This window comes from Erithacus rubecula (assembly GCF_903797595.1).
Source record: "Erithacus rubecula genome assembly, chromosome: 3".
In the NCBI taxonomy this organism is placed as follows: domain Eukaryota; kingdom Metazoa; phylum Chordata; class Aves; order Passeriformes; family Muscicapidae; genus Erithacus; species Erithacus rubecula.
Window position 1 is genome coordinate 117,301,758 of NC_136689.1, and position 14,043 is coordinate 117,315,800.

Here is a 14,043-nt window from a genome sequence, read left to right on the forward strand (position 1 = left end):
CACATTTCAGTTTGCCCACCACTGCTGCCAAGCTTTCCATCAGTGACTTCTGAAACTGCTGAGTGTGGCATCTTCCTTTCAGTACATCCCTCCCCACTGGACCCTCTGATCAAGTCTATCTTATCAGTAGCTCTTCCACTTGTACAATTTCTGCCCATTCTCTTTACAGCTATTTTTATACTTGCAAATAAAAGTGTTCTTAGTGGTTGATTAAATATAATGTTAAACAATTGGTATCTTCCTGCAAAGTAAAAGTATTCTATTCTGTGCATTGCAAAGTGCTGAAGAGTTCTAAAACTGCAGTATAATGTACAACATAAATATAATGGATAGCACTAAGAAAACAAGGAATAAAAATACAGGCATAAAATGTTCATTGATATCACTTTAACAGCACAATTAGATGAAGTAAACAGCTGAACTCAGTAATAAACAAATGGACAGCATTGCCAGCTCCTAAAAACATGCATATGGTTAAAACCTTCAAAATAATCAAAATGCATTAAAGCAATGAGACTTTCAGAAAATGCCTCCTGATCTGCCTCCTGAAATTCAAGTAGAGAAACAGTCACTCCTCAATGAACATTAAGTTACTTGAAGTTAAAAATTCACTTGTACAGGCAGAGTACTCCATGGCAAGCATTCAAAATCTCAAAATGGGCCCAAGCTGTTCTTTCTCATCACTAGCACCGACTTTTAAATAATTTTATTTTAAATGAATGTTCATAAATTCAATTTGCCTGCTGTTGCAGCCTTAAGAATGCACCCAAGACGTTTATTCTATTCACAGCTATGACAACCACAGGAGTGTGATACCCATATGTACTCAGTCACTCAGAGCTGTAACATCCAGAAAAGCAATCATTATAAAGCCACTAAAAATGATAACATTGCAAGTTTCTAAAACATACATGCAGACATGGAAGCTGAGTTTGACACTGGCTTGTTCAAGGCACAGCAAAAATATGTCATTTCTTAGATTGAAACTATGTCACAGGCTGTCTTGTTTGACATAGGGCATCAAATTTAACTTAGCTACCATCATAGTGAATCCAGTGATATTTGTTGAGTGCAGTACACCTATAACAACTTTAAGGTATTGACTAGAGTCCTCCAGGGAAAACATAAACCTCCATTTCCTTCAATTGCTAGCATTTAATCTCTTAACTTACAGTTCTTAGAGGGCTTGCACTCAAGAATTCAATAAACTCTTCATGTGCCACAGTTCACTAAAACTGGAAGATATTTATTTGTAGCAGTAACAAGAAATTCAGGTTTCAGTACTTTGAGATGCAGCAGTGCAGAAGATGTCCTTTTTTGGTGGGGTTTTTGATCACCCCTTCTTTCTAACTTTCTTTTATCCTCCTTCTGTGGCTTTCAGACATTCACTGCCCCATTTCCCTGCAACTTCCTTTGTTTTCTGCTTCTTTCCAACTATTTTTGCTTATATAGCCTCCTATCTATGAATTTTTCCCTCTCTTGTCTCCTACTTTTCATATCTTGAATTTTCTCACTGACACAAATAAAAAACTATCTGTTCTTCCTTTCTGTTACTTTAAATCCCCCGCTTCCAATTCATCCCCCAGCTTTACAACATATGCCTGAAATCCATCATAAGCCCTGAGAATAGGGTGTCTCTGGTCCCAAGCAATGTAAAAACACCAGGTTTTGCTTCCATTAAGGAAAAACTCAACTTTTATAAGAAAACCAATGGAAAGTGGTGACTATTTTAACTAATAGCTACTTGTAACTAATTTTTGCAGAAAAAAAACTTCCAAAGAATAGTTGCTGTTAAGGAAAGAGAATTTTAGAGTTATAGTTGGATAATGGGAAACAGAAAAAATAGAAAGAAATAATTCAGGACAAAAAAAAAAAAATTATGAACCCCATTAAATTTTTATAAAGGAGGCTGGCATACCTGAATGCAAAACCCAGCAAAATATGTGGCAGGACAGACTGCAGTGGTGCTTTAGGAATGTTTCCCATTTTTCCTTTTTGTCAAAAGAAAAATGAAAGATCAGCAATTGCTTCCACAATGCAGCTTCATGACCAAAGGAGATATGCCTTGTCGATCAGACATTAGAAATACACACTAATTAGTGTACCAGTATGATATGTTTATATTAATCTGAAATTGCTCAGATTAAGTATGTGGGGAAAATATTTGAACTCATTAAAATCACAAGCTAAACCAATCTAAAGAATGAAAACTCCCTACAGAGTACAGGAAAAGAGCAAGAGACTTGAAAAACTGCAGTGTCAAGTCTTGACATATTTGAAACAGCCAGATAATGTACTTATGTAGGATTGTAACCACTTTGGTATCTGCTGGGTAACAAATCTCCCACTGGATATGAGTAGGGAGACACATTACAAAAGACAAGTCCAATCTAAAAGGTATTCTATAGTGCTGGAGATGCCATTGGCAACAGTTTTCTTTTTTTTTTTTTTCACTTTTAATTTCTTTCTTTTTCTTTTTTTTAATCAGCTGCCATGCACCACAGTACTGTGGTTCTTCTGCCACAATACAGTGACAAATCTGTATACAGCTTTTTTATTAGATACTCTCACGCAACACTTTTTACCCTTTACCCAAAAATATTCCAGTCTCACTCCTGAAGTGTTCCATAAAAAAGCTCTGTAATATATAGAATCAATACTTTAAAACAAATGTGAGAAAAATTGTCTTCATAAGCACAGAAGCCACCAGTTCCTGATATCAAACTATGCCAGGCCTCACAACTGAGGCAGAAATCACCACCTCTCCACTGAAATCACAGGCTTCCAGGTGATCATCCCATCCTAATAGCCATAAAATACTACATGGTTTAAAAGTAACATTTCAAAAGTTAAAGAAGAATTTCTAAAATTCAAGTTTTATAGCATATAGTTATCTCGCACTTATTCAATTTGACAAAGGTGCAGCATTTCTGTCTCCTATTTTTAAAAGAATAATAACTATCAAATCAACCTACTGTGAGTAAAATTGTAGGAAACAAGGAAAAACATACCAAGCACATAGGAACAACAGAGAAGAGGGAATTTTTCTTTTAGTTAGTCCATTAATAGCCCTAATTTTGTTGTTAATTTATTAATTCCAATGCCTGGCAAACACTTGACCTGTCAATGATTATTTTTCACTATTTATTCAGGTGATGAAAAATGATGCTTTAATCTAGTCCTGCTACTCCCTTATCAAACACAACCCATCAATAGCATCCTTCTTCCATCAGAAAACAAAATTCCTTTGACAGTTAGGAAAGTCATGAGCAGAAATTTGTGTATCATGTCCAGTGAATGGATCTGTTTCATGAACCACTGGTTGGCATTTGGCTTTCAGATGATTATTTTCTTTTGCTCTTGGCTCAGATGAAATTTTTGCACAAGTGATGTGGGTTCAGTAACACAACAAACACCCCATCATGTAATAACAAAACATTTTTCTTTCCATTTTAAGAACCCTGTGGAAAATTACGTAACTACAACCAATTATGAACATTTTTTAAACTTCAAATTGAAACAAGATGAGCTACATAATGGCCCAAATAAATTTAATTCTACCTATTAGTGAATGTGCTATGATACAATCATTATCTATTTGATTTTGTGCGATTTTTTTTCTTCCCAGAAGAATATCCTGTTTGGAGCACTGAATGAGTACATCTGGGATGCAACTAATGCTACTCATAATCTGGAATTTCCTAATTTCTGGGTGCTTGACTTTGCAGGCTCAACACAACATTTTCATTTAGAGGTCTTAAATATATAATTATTCAGATGGCTTAAATGTGCTTTTTGCTTACAGAGTCTTTTTTCTGTTTACATATCATACTCTAGCCTAAATAAATGCTAAGACAAAGGCCAAGCTGGCTTGTAGCCCAGAATGTAGTTGTTACCAAATTGACAGGGACCACCTTAAATTCATTCAAATGTCTAAATATCATACTTGTGTTATAACTATATTTTCAAAGCCTATCTTTACTGAAAGAAAAATGGAGCAGCTTTAGAGCAGCATAAACAAGTTGCTGGATGAAATGAGAATTGAATGTCAAAGTATGATCTGACTTACCACAGCTCTCCATTACTGTAAAACACCAAACACTTAAGGGCAGGAAGTATCCTCATGTTACCATGTAAATAACTAATGAGCTTAGTTTATGTTAACAACTAACTTAGGAACTTTCAATAAAAAACCCACCAAACAAAAACACAGCTAAGAGTGGCTGAAACTTTTCCCCGAAAGTAACTAATTCTGCTAATTCTTAAGGCAGCTTTCCCTTTTTTTTCTTAGAGAATCTTCCACAGAGTCTGATAAAATGTACAGCAATGTGAACACATTACCATTTAAAGATGACCTGCAAAGGCAAGTAAACATGGTAGTTTTTCCTAATCTACTGAAAATATGTAAAGTGCAAGGTTTGGTTTAATGTTTTCTTCTATTTGTTTCCTTTTTACTTTTAATACTTTTAGAGTATCAAAGTCTTGTCTTGCTTTTATGCATAAGAGTGTTGGAGGACAAGACAACAAGAATGAAAGTCCCAGTCAGTTCCCATGTGAAGCAACAGGGTGATAAATGATTAACGTTGAGCCTTCTCTTTTCTTCTGGCTTTTTGCCAGAAGTTTGAATTAAATGTTTTAGCAACAGCCAAACAAAATGGGAGTTTTACAGAGTCTGATTAGAAACACACTTCCCCACTCAAATGCCAGTTTCTTGTGACAGACGATGGCTAGAGACGATGGCTTCATCTCTTTGCTTTTCCAACTACGCATAATCTTCTAACAAAAATAGGATAGACAAGACCTGATACATACATAAAAGCAAATAAAACCTTTGCAGAAACCTTACATCTGTCTTTAAAACCAAAGCAAACTTTTCCTAATATGTCCTAAAAATTTGTAAAAAGCAAATTTTGTCTCCATTTCACTCTTTAGATCTAATCAGACTTTTAGTACGGCAAGAGAGGTAAATCCCTGTGACAAGAACATGCCATATGAAAAGCACAAGATGTGTTGAAATTTTAAATTGATTAATGCTGCCATTCTGGCCTTACCAGATATCAATAAAATTACAAGAGTGTGGGGTGAAGGTATTATACCTGGTCATGGCTGGCTTCAATGGAGCTTCCGATACCTTGGAAAGTCATCTGCACAGGAGACAGTGTCAAACAGGTCATACACTCTTTGCCATTTTGTCTATCACTGTAGTGTACCTATAACAGAATAACATACGTAATCTGCTAAACACCAGGTTTGCACAAGGGAGTCATGCTAAAATACTGCCCCTTTTCAACAAGCTTGTAAGAAGAATTCCAGACATTTACATTGAATTCATCTTAAATATCAAAAAAGGAGTGTGTAAAATATTCTAGATAGTCACATGCTGAACTGGGGCCCAATTTTCCATGATATGCCTGTTGCATGATTTTTGGAGTGCTGAGTTCTTCCGATTCTGACATCTTTCAGACTGAATTCAAGATGCTGTACCTATATAAGAATCTAGCTTCAAGTTAAAGTTTCCAATCTACATATAATTTTTAACAGCATACTGTAGTGTACTATTAAATACCCAAGTAAATCATTGCATCCTCAAAAATTTGCCAATAACAGTTCAAATTTTTATATTGTAATTTCATTTCTAGTCAAATCTACCAGCTCTTTTGACATTACTACTATGGTACAAATTTCAATTAAATCAAAATGACAGATAAAATGGAGAAATCACATTCTTCTTGAGATGTCTAGGCTATCGTTTTTCTAAGAGTAACTCATTCCCTATGGACATCAAGATGTGCATGTTGAATGTGAGCTTGAAATACAGAGGAAGATAGTGTTTCTACCTGAATTATTCTTTTTCTTAAGGTTCCCTTCAGATGGTTTTTAAAGCCCCAAAAGAAAGGATGAATTTTAACATGATGAAGCAAAATGAAATTAAATGTTGCTAGCGTTTCATTATTAAGAACAGGTTGCCACTCATGCTGAATTGTTGAAATATTACAGTTCTCTACATAGCTCCTGGCTTCTAGACAGGCAGACCAAGCACTTTGTTCTACAGGAGAGGTGGAATTCAGTTTATGGTGGTAATTTACATTGACTATGTGACCCCTGTCAGAATTGGAAAGAGAGATCAGCTCTGCTGGAGACAGACCTTTTATGTTAGTATCTATTTACAGCTGTATAGCTCTCAGGCAAAAGGTACATGGTAAAGCCTCATCCTGACTTTCAGGCTACAAAATAAATCTTGCTGTTTCTGAAGACAACTAGGAACTACATTAGGTTTATTCCTGTGGAAACAGTTTAGTGACAATATGACAATTGTAAACAGTATATTAAATCCCCTGTGCCTAACTCTTCTCTGTCACAGGTGCAAATTTGGAATACTTCAACTGAAGTAAAACCAGTGCAAAACGGATTTAGTAAGAGGAAAACAAAGTCAGTGCTATGTTTCAGAATTACTTCACTGACAAAAAACCAAAACAGTTTTGCCGTGGCCAAAAGTAAGATACAGAATGCAAAAGCCTTGTACTGTGTATAGAAATACTGATTTCATTCAGCCCTTCTTAAAGCTTTCTGGATTATTCCTGTCTCTCTTCCTCTCAACCCCCACAGTATATGCCTACTAAATTGCTTGTGGCTCTCTGCCAGAAAAGCCATACTACTTACTCAGAAACCACAAGAGGCCCCTTCACATATACAATGGTTTAACTTTGATTAATTGAAAGAGGTATGAAGGTATGAAATTTGGCTGACAAATATAAACTGAAGTCCTTTAAATGTCAGGGACTACTGTTATGACAAAGGCTTATCAAGCTTCCACAACTAGTTGCAAAGTAGATTTTCTGCTGAGTATGTGTTGTGGGAATGCAATGTGACAAATGGAGCAGCAAAGATCAAGAGGATGGTTCAGTGCTGCAAATATGACATCTCAAAAGGGGCAAAATATGGTGTAGAAATGGGAAAATGGCATTTTCTGAACTGTACAGCATGTTTGTTGGCTTAGCTTTATGAGTACACAATTCAGTGTCCACTGGAATAAAGAATGACTAACAAGCTGAAAGAAAAGGAGATAGCCAGAGGAAAAACTATTAGTATTTCATGACACTACTATCTGCAATAGCAGATTTGTGCAGTTAGAAGAAACATTCAGACTTCTACATTTGGCATGTGTATGTGCAATTTCCCAGTAATCTTGTTTTGTTATTTATCAGTCCAGTTCCTGCATTCTCAACTACATTATTCCTTTCCCCTTCAAGTTTGATCTACGAGCCAAAATTTGGGGCTTTTTTATTTACCTATTAGAGCAGAATGTCCAAAATAGGCACTCAGAAAGAAATAATAGTAGTCAAATAATTATCAAATAGCTCAAATAGCAGCAGACACTTCTTGGGTTTTGGCCAGCAGCATGTTGCAAATATTTCAGTTTATATGTCCATGCTATTATTACTAAGTGTGGGAAGAATCTGAACGTCTATAAAACTCTTTCAAGAATATATCCTTTAAGGTAGAGCACAGCAAATACCTGAGCTACTATCTGTGATCAAGGAGTGATGACTGAAGGCTGTTCAAATGCTCTGATGGTGATTACTAAGCCATTACTGAGATTCATGATGACAAAAATAACACTTTTCTAAGTTCCCCTGTGCCTTAAAGAGTCAGGAGTGCTTAACTACAGCCCATCTTACCATAGCTCTGTTAGGCAGGTAAGGACACTTTGTGGACAGACTTTAAATGACTCATCCAAGCTGGACTGGACTTACTGGCAGTGCTGGAACCATCATTAATGCCTCTGGCCTAACCACAATTGGTCATTTTCTCTTTCCATACATTATGGAGGTAAAAACAAAAGAGTTATGAAAGTAATTACTCTCTATGTCCAGGACCTAATTTCCTGGCTTCACTTTAAGGGACACTTACAGATTAGCTCAGTGCATTTAAGGATTAAACAGCAATGAAATTTCACTCATTAAAATTCAGAATGTTTTATTTAGACAACATATAAGCAAAGATTTGATAGAAAATAATTAGGATCTAGTTAGGAAACAATGGCCAGCATACAGATGTTTCTAGAAAGAGTTGTGCAAGTTTTTGAGTAAAATGCAAGACTCCAGACTCAGACTATTATGAGTGATTTACATGTAATTTTCCTCCAAGGTTTGTCTACACAGCACAAAGCGGTGTCACCACAACAAGATCCTGGCAATAATTCTAAATGAGACTGCTCATTTATTGGGAAAAGCATATAGCACTGCCAGCTTTTCTCCTGGGTAACTGCATACACCTGAGATAAATCATGTACATCCAGCCCAAGAATCCCAAACACAGCACTCCATGGCACAAAACCTCTGTGGGTAAAACAAAAAGGGCATCCCGGACATCAAAATACAGAAATAAATTCTAGAAGTGTATCTTTACACAATGCCACAGATTTAGTTACACATGTATGCTTTCATGTTCCATATCCACATGACATACAAGTGTATATTCATTTTACACATTGCTTCAGTTAGGAACAAGCAGCATGGTATGAGTATGTATGGATGGGTACCATTCACTGGAGTGTATATATAGAAATTTCTGTGAAGGTCTGAAACCATTTGACAACTTATGCTGAAATTTGGCCCTTGTTCTAAGTATTTTAAATTACTGAAGAGATGCAAATATCTTCAGTATTGATGCAAATGATGGGCATTTATAGTTACACATAAAGGATGATATAAGATGAATGTTTACAATGATACAACTGAATGGGGAATGACATAGCCAGAATTCTTAACTTTACATGTTATTTTATACAAGAGAAAATAAACTACACTGCATAAAACTGTATAGGAAATTACATTTTAGGGTAGTTCTATTACAATGCTGCTTCACAAGCAGGAAATTTCCCATTTTTCTCATATTTATAGAAAACTGTCTCTTCAATCTACCTTTACTATAATACCCCTCCCTACTTGCAACTCTTCTGATGGAAACTGCAAAAATATATCAGGATTTATCTTGAAATAAGCTGCTTTAAAAAACTGGATCAATATGAAATTTCAGATAATGGCCACAGTTACACTGCAGAAACAATTCTGTAAATACAATGCTCCTAACTTCAAGAACAGCATAGCCTGCTATGCATGCAAGTCTGAATTTGAACATCTATTCTTTTGCATGGACAAGGGCTGTGGTTTACTGAATCACAGCAGAGGAGGGTGAGAGACCTGTTGTGCTACTACTTAATCATTAAACTTGACTTTAATATCCCAAACTAGTGTTAGAAATGAGTGAACTAACAAGAGTCTGAGGGGAGCAAAAATAAAGGTTACTCTTTTCACACACTGCTGCTTAGATGTTCACAGTTTGAAACACAACTTCTGTCAGGATAAACATTTTCTTTCTTGAACATTCAATAGTTAAAAAAAAAAAAATTACAAATTACCAAAAGAAAGAAGTCATCTGTGACACTGGAGTTCAAGTTTCCAAACTGAAAACTACTCTGAGTCAAAGCATCAGCAGGAGTCTTAGAATGCTAGACAGAAATAAACTAGGTAATAAAATGCCATTATGTTCAGCAATGCACAAATCTTCTGGATTGACAAGCCTGGACTATTTTGTTAGAACAAAGGATGGTATTCCTTTAAATCTGCCCCTTAAAGAGAGAGCACCAGATTTAGCCCTGAGTTTACAGAATAGTTTCCAAGATTTTACATAGGCTGCTTTGGATTTACAGCAACAAGAAAACCAGAATGGGCTCAGAAATAAGATGTTAAAATAGTAGTTTTGATTTGCATTTGGACAAGAGTCTCATGAAACAGTTTACTTCCTTTTGCATCCTGGTGAAAAGCTGTCTGTTCCATATGGGTCTTTTATCTTCCACTTTATGTTGTTCATCTACAGTTAGTCATGTCAACTATTAAAGAAAAAAACGAAACAAACCTGTTTGAACTCCAAGTCTGTTTCATGCTTATTTATTGGTGAAGAAATACTTCTGGCACAAAAATAAATTTAATATATTTGCTCATTTCAGCCGTTTTCTCAAAGTCAATTTTAGGAGCTTTCACTGTATAGTATTCTAGTACTTAAAAGCATGAATCCTTTATTATATAATATCCATAGAGGTTTCTAACAAATATTAGATCAATTTCTTCAGACAGAGAGCAATATGAGAGAGATTCCAAATACCACTTTTCATTCTTACTACCTGTTTTACAATTCCTTTTTTTTGTGTGTGTGTGTGTGTCTGTGTGAGAATAGAATAAGGAAACAGTAAAAACAAAAAAAAAAAAAAAAAAGGGGGGGAAAACCCCATAATCTAAACAAATCTTTTTTTAAAAGTTGAAAAATAGACACAACCAAGTCCAAGTTGGAAAAAAAAATATCCCAGATGAAATAATAAGACATACAATAAAAAAAAAATTAAAAATCAGAAAAAAAGCATTGAATCAAACTGTTTCCTGCAATGCTGGAGTTCCTTGATGTAGTGCTATTACTAAAAATAGTATTTTACTAATCTCAGCAGGGCGCTGGCTAACTGCGTGCCCGTCAGATGTTTTTAACAGCCACCCCCTGTGGAACAAATCTAAGGAGCGCATGAAAAACACCCACATTTTAAAAAGCCCCCTTGCTAGATCATTAAGGAAAGATAAAGGCCTGTACATTGGGATGTGATATATAACACAATCACTGTGCCAAGAAAACATATGTTTGATTAGCGCGCCTCGGGTTCATTAATCGCCGTGTCTGCTTCACAGCAGTGGGTGCAGTTTCCACCGTAGCTACTGCACCAAAGGGTAAAGACACTTGGTAGCTTAAAGACTGACAGTTCAGCAGTAAATCTCCAGCTATTCCAACATGCCTCTCTCACACAGTTTGAATAGCAGCTGTATCACAGCCTTAAATCTTCATTAAAATACAGTCCTAGGGTTTAGACGATGAAATAAACCCTTCCTGCACCATAAATAGGCAACTACAAGGAGAATAAAGGCGTTGTCACAGGTTACATTGCCACATTAGTACTGTGACAGTATTAATGTGGCAGTATTTCATGCTCCTGGCTACAGTAAGACAGACACTTGACATCTAAAAAAACAGCAAAGTACAAATAATACTGAAAAAAAAATGAATATAGCTTCCAAAGAGAATATATAAAATCTCTGCTAAATGCAAAGTCTGAGCCGAAGAAGCTTGTACAGGTTTGTTTTTTTTTTTTTCCTGCCATTTAGATATCCCCTGATTCAGAGCTCCTGTTTCAGTGATTCATGAGAACTGGAAGGTCTGGCCATACATTATGCTCAGTCAAGCAAGGGAGACCCAGCTCTGTCCGACCTCTGGATGTGATGTTTGGCTTCACAAAAGAGAAAATCAGCTGCCATCATAGCACAGAGAATAATCAGTGCAGTAAGGTGCTTATTGCTCACCTTCCATCTGTTAAATCTTAACTCAGGTATGCATTTATAAAGACAGTGTCCCTGTGCAGCACATTCAAAGTGAGCAACTATGTTTACAGTGGCTGGCACTGAGAGGTGCAAAGAGACCTGTCTGTCTGATAGGAAGGCTGAAAGCAGGAGATGGGACTTTCTGTTTTAAAAAAATGACACTTACATTGAAAACTACCTGGCTACCCTATTTATTTCCTCTATTCTACAAATAAGATACGTATTTTTTTGTCAACAAAGGAAGAGAGTCGTTTAACTACAGTGAGTTTAAACACTTAATACAATGCCCTCACCCCCAAAAAATAATAAAAATGTGATAAAAATTAATAAATTAATTATTCAGAAATTAACACAATGCAAAGCCCTACAAAATAATGTAAACTATAGCTGATACAGTTTTTGCAGAAACAACTTGTCTGCCACAGACCTATATAACAGGTAAATACTGTGTTTCCAGAGAGAGGAGCTTTTCATATTCAAAGGAAGCATGAGAAAACTGGCAACCCTGAGATCTCCTGCTTTCATCACATGGCCTAAAAAGTAGGAGGGAGGTGAGAGGGAGTGTTTTGATAATAACATACCCAGAGGAGGAACATGGTATGGAGCATTAGTGAAGGAGACTCTGTCTTGGGTATCAACCCGAACAATTGACAACATGAGAGAGTAACTTGGTTTGTTTGAAAAGACAAAATTGCTTGGATTTAAAATAACTTTCTAGCAATAGCATGAATGGAAATATGTTCTCAGGAACACTCTTTTTCAGGATGAAGGTTGTCACTGAAGTGAGGAGTGAAGCAAACATTAATGGTTCTCTGTTTACAAACCACGTGTGAAAGCCCCAAACGCTGTGTTAATGAAGGGAGAACAGGATCACTGTGAAACCATGAATAGAAAATCAGCTTCCTGAATTGGCTAAGAAATCTGATGCTGGTACAGACACTGATGTTGTGCACTAACCTAAAATAGGGCAGTATGCATAAAGAACGAACCTTCTTTAATTAAAACAAGAAACAACCATTTCACTTCCAAAAATAACCCTGCTCCGTTATGCTTTCAGTTTTGAATAAGATTGAAGGAGAAGACAGCCAAATAAACCTTCTCTGAAAGCCTCAGCTTCAGTCACAGTCCAGCTTGTCTCCTTTCTCCTTCACCTTTGCTTGTTGCTTCTCTTTTTAAGGGTTTTTTCTTGAGAGCTCAATTCCCTTACTATAATTAAAACTAAACCCCAGTCTGCTATGAATTCACCACTGCACCTTCCCATTTTTGCCAACTGAAACTTCCAGTCTTTCAAAGTTTGGGCACTATTCCAAGCCAAGGTCTATTCCAAGCTAAGTTATCAAGTCACATTAGGATTTACTGAGAAAGATTTTGGCAGAGAATGCAGTTCGGTGTGTGAGAGATCCTGATAGCTTTTAAACTTTCTCATACATAAATCCCCTAAATTCTAAAATTGGCTATCAAAATATAACTCACATTTTTTCCACAGACCAAGTTACATGCAGGGATATGTGGGAGGATTTCAAACTATTATTTGCAAGATGCCAAGCAGACAAGTTAAAATGTTACCAAGGTGACATGCACACCACACCTGAGGACCCACACGGTACCAGGAGCCAGTTATTCTCAGTTTACCTTCTTTCCTCTCAGAAATTGAAACACAAAAGAAGCACCTAGCTGTTTCTGGAGACAAGAAGAGTAAAACTTTAGCAGTGCTTGAATAAAAGGCTTGAAATAGGCACAGAGGCAATGATGGTCAGAATAGAAGAAAGCTAGTTTATATAGAATTCTGGCCAGGAGCCAGCTAGTTGGATAGTTTGTGCTAGATTTGCATTTGTTTTCCTAATTCTGCATACTCATGAGTCAATTTGGAAACACTCCTGCTGCAGCAAATACTACCTCCTGCAGTATGCTCTGTGAATAAATAGGCTACATTTCCATATTGCATACCTTTCCTTATGGAAACTCATATGAGAATGATTTTTATGTTTATTTTCTTGCAGAATGCTACAACCATTTTGACTTCCTTTAAGGTCAAAAATAGGATAATATGAACTAGATGGTCTGTAATCCACAGAATCATTTCTGAAATAAATGGAAACTATAAAACCACTTCTTGTAGATCTGCCTTGGGTCACTGCCATCAACTGTGGTACTGCCTACCTTCCCTCAGAAGTTAGGTGATTAAGAAAACCTATAAGCCAGAATGCAATGAAGTCCAGGTGCTTTGATTTTTACATGAGGATCTCTCTGAAGATCAATTCTGGCTATCATCTTGTTCTGTTTTATCTCTCCCTCTATTTCACATTCCCAACATATTTTCTTTCTTTTGGCTAGTCATGTATAAATCAAGGTTTGGAGACCTAGAAGTCCTTTCCTACATAACACAGCCATTTGACGTCAAGTTGATTTTCAGTAGTAGGAGACCTGCAAGTTTCTGAGAGGCAAAAACTCTCAATTATCAGGTAACCTGGAGTTGTGCAAATCAGAGGTGTCCCTAAAATTGTCAATGAAATCCTGCCTGACTTGCTGTCATTCTTGGAGAAATCTTTTTTTCCCTTTAAATACAACAAAAAATAGTAGTTGTCTCGAATAACCGAGTAAGTTTTGTAGGAAATAACCTGATAAA

The 14,043-nt window shown here is 36.3% G+C and overlaps 1 protein-coding gene across 4 annotated transcripts in view; it reads right to left on the bottom strand.

Moving 5' to 3' along the window:
* STAU2 (staufen double-stranded RNA binding protein 2) overlaps window positions 1-14,043 on the bottom strand; it is a gene marked incomplete at its 5' end in the record, with an annotated part of 151,367 nt that overhangs the window by 56,080 nt on the left and 81,244 nt on the right. For 2 of the 4 annotated variants that reach the window (XM_079299522.1, XM_079299521.1), the window contains one exon: window positions 5,097-5,210. The exons of the other annotated variants lie outside the window; for them this stretch is intronic. In XM_079299522.1, coding sequence (XP_079155648.1) covers window positions 5,097-5,210 — 114 coding nt within the window. The remainder of the gene's footprint in view (window positions 1-5,096; window positions 5,211-14,043) is intronic. 4 annotated transcript variants of the gene reach the window in all.